The sequence below is a fragment of the Mustela lutreola genome, chromosome 2 (assembly GCF_030435805.1).
Source record: "Mustela lutreola isolate mMusLut2 chromosome 2, mMusLut2.pri, whole genome shotgun sequence".
Lineage (NCBI taxonomy): Eukaryota > Metazoa > Chordata > Mammalia > Carnivora > Mustelidae > Mustela > Mustela lutreola.
The window spans coordinates 211,041,798-211,043,375 of record NC_081291.1 but is presented as its reverse complement, the minus strand read 5'-3'; the positions used below and the strand labels follow the sequence as shown (position 1 = coordinate 211,043,375).

The window sequence follows — 1,578 nt, the reverse complement described above, 5'->3', positions numbered from 1 at the left end:
TTTACTACAATTTTTTTTTTCCTCCTCCAAAGAGTTTTGCTCTAACTTCTAAAGGCAATTCCAAGAGAGGAATTCTAGGAATGTTTACGTAGTGGTGGTTATGCTTGGATTACGTGAATGAACCTTCAAACGTGTCTGTTTTCATTGGATAATTTAAGAAGGAGAGAGCCTATTAAAATCCAGTCACACTTCCTTGTAGATATACTCAATCAATGGAAAGAACATCCAGGTTTATGGGACATGGGAGCACCACTTCCGGGGCTATAATGGAGAGTTCTGATGCAGCTTCCCACAAGAAGGAAGAGTCTGTATACACAATCACCACCTTCTAGGGATATATAAGGGATCGAGCCAAATGAGGGGAGATACTCGCTTCTTCTCATTCAACTGCAACCTGCTTTTGAAGCCTCACTATGTCTTGCCACAACTGCCCTGTGACCTACAGCTTGGGATCCCTCAGAAATCCCTGCCATATTCCTCTCAGCTCCTCCATTGCCCTCTGCTCTCCAGGTGTGAGCTGTGGTGATGTCCTCTGCTTGCCTAGTAACTGTCGAGACCATCTCCGGCCTCTGGACAACTGTCAAGAGAGTTGCAGCGAACCAAGTAACTGCCAGCCAGCCCACTGTGAGCCCAGCAACTATGAAACATCCTGCTGCCCTCCTACTACGTACTACGTGTCCAGACCCTGCCAAGGAACCACTTTTCTTCCTGCTGCTTCTTACATCTCTGGTTCCTGCCTCCCCGTATCCTGTAGACCTCTGAGCTATGTGTCCAGCAGCAGCCGACCCCTGAGCCTCCTCACTTACGGATGCCGCCCTTTGGGTTGTTTGCCCTGTGGTCCTCAACCACTGAGTATGGTGCCTAGCAGCCTCAGACCTCTGCGTCCTGTCTTCACTGGATGCCAGCCTCTGAGCCATGTGTTCAGTACGTGCCCTGGATCTTGCTCTGCGCTGGGAGGCCGGTAGCTTCCTTGTTCCAGTCAATAATCCCGCCAAGGATTCAGGACAAAAATTCAAAGTCTATGGACTTGTGCTTTTTTCCTAGTAGTGCCTTTTCTTGCTCTTACTCTGTCTGATGTAATTCAAGCTGCTCCCTTCCTATTGTTATCTCTTTTTTTATCTCTCCTTGGCATAAAACTTTTTGATTTACCATGCTCTTCAGTGTCACTCAGGTGTGGAAAGAATTGATTTGATTCATGCTACAATAAATGGGATTAAGTCAAAATTAAGAATCTGGGTCTTCATTTTGTCTTTCATTATTTCATGTGAACACAGGTATGACTAACCTCAACTGCTTACAAGATAAGTGAATAGGACATGGGAGATGCAGCCGTATGTCCTTATCTCACAGTAGCATAATAGCTCGATGGTTTATTCCTTACACTTCTTTCTAGATCTCTGATCCTAGTTATTTAAGAGACCTAAAAAGCCCTTGGTGGAAGTGACTTTGAGAAGGCAAGATGAGGAACATTTTCCTTATCTCTCTCATCCAGTGAACATACTTCCACCAAAATCCCCTTTTCTTTCCTTCTTTCTTTCTCTTTTTTTTTTTTGTAATTTTATCATTTTTTTCAGTGTT

General features: G+C 44.6%; 1 protein-coding gene across 1 annotated transcript; it reads left to right on the top strand.

The window, feature by feature from the left end:
* The first annotated feature begins 413 nt into the window (after positions 1-413).
* On the top strand, positions 414-965 carry LOC131825984 (keratin-associated protein 26-1). The gene has a single exon (XM_059165283.1). It carries the CDS (start codon positions 414-416, stop codon positions 963-965), a length of 552 nt encoding a protein of 183 aa, XP_059021266.1.
* The last annotated feature ends 613 nt before the right edge of the window (positions 966-1,578 follow it).

Bases quoted from the DNA above. Each gene is read 5' to 3' on its own strand.
- LOC131825984 (XM_059165283.1), top strand. From the start codon at position 414: ATGTCTTGCCACAACTGCCCTGTGACCTACAGCTTGGGATCCCTCAGA.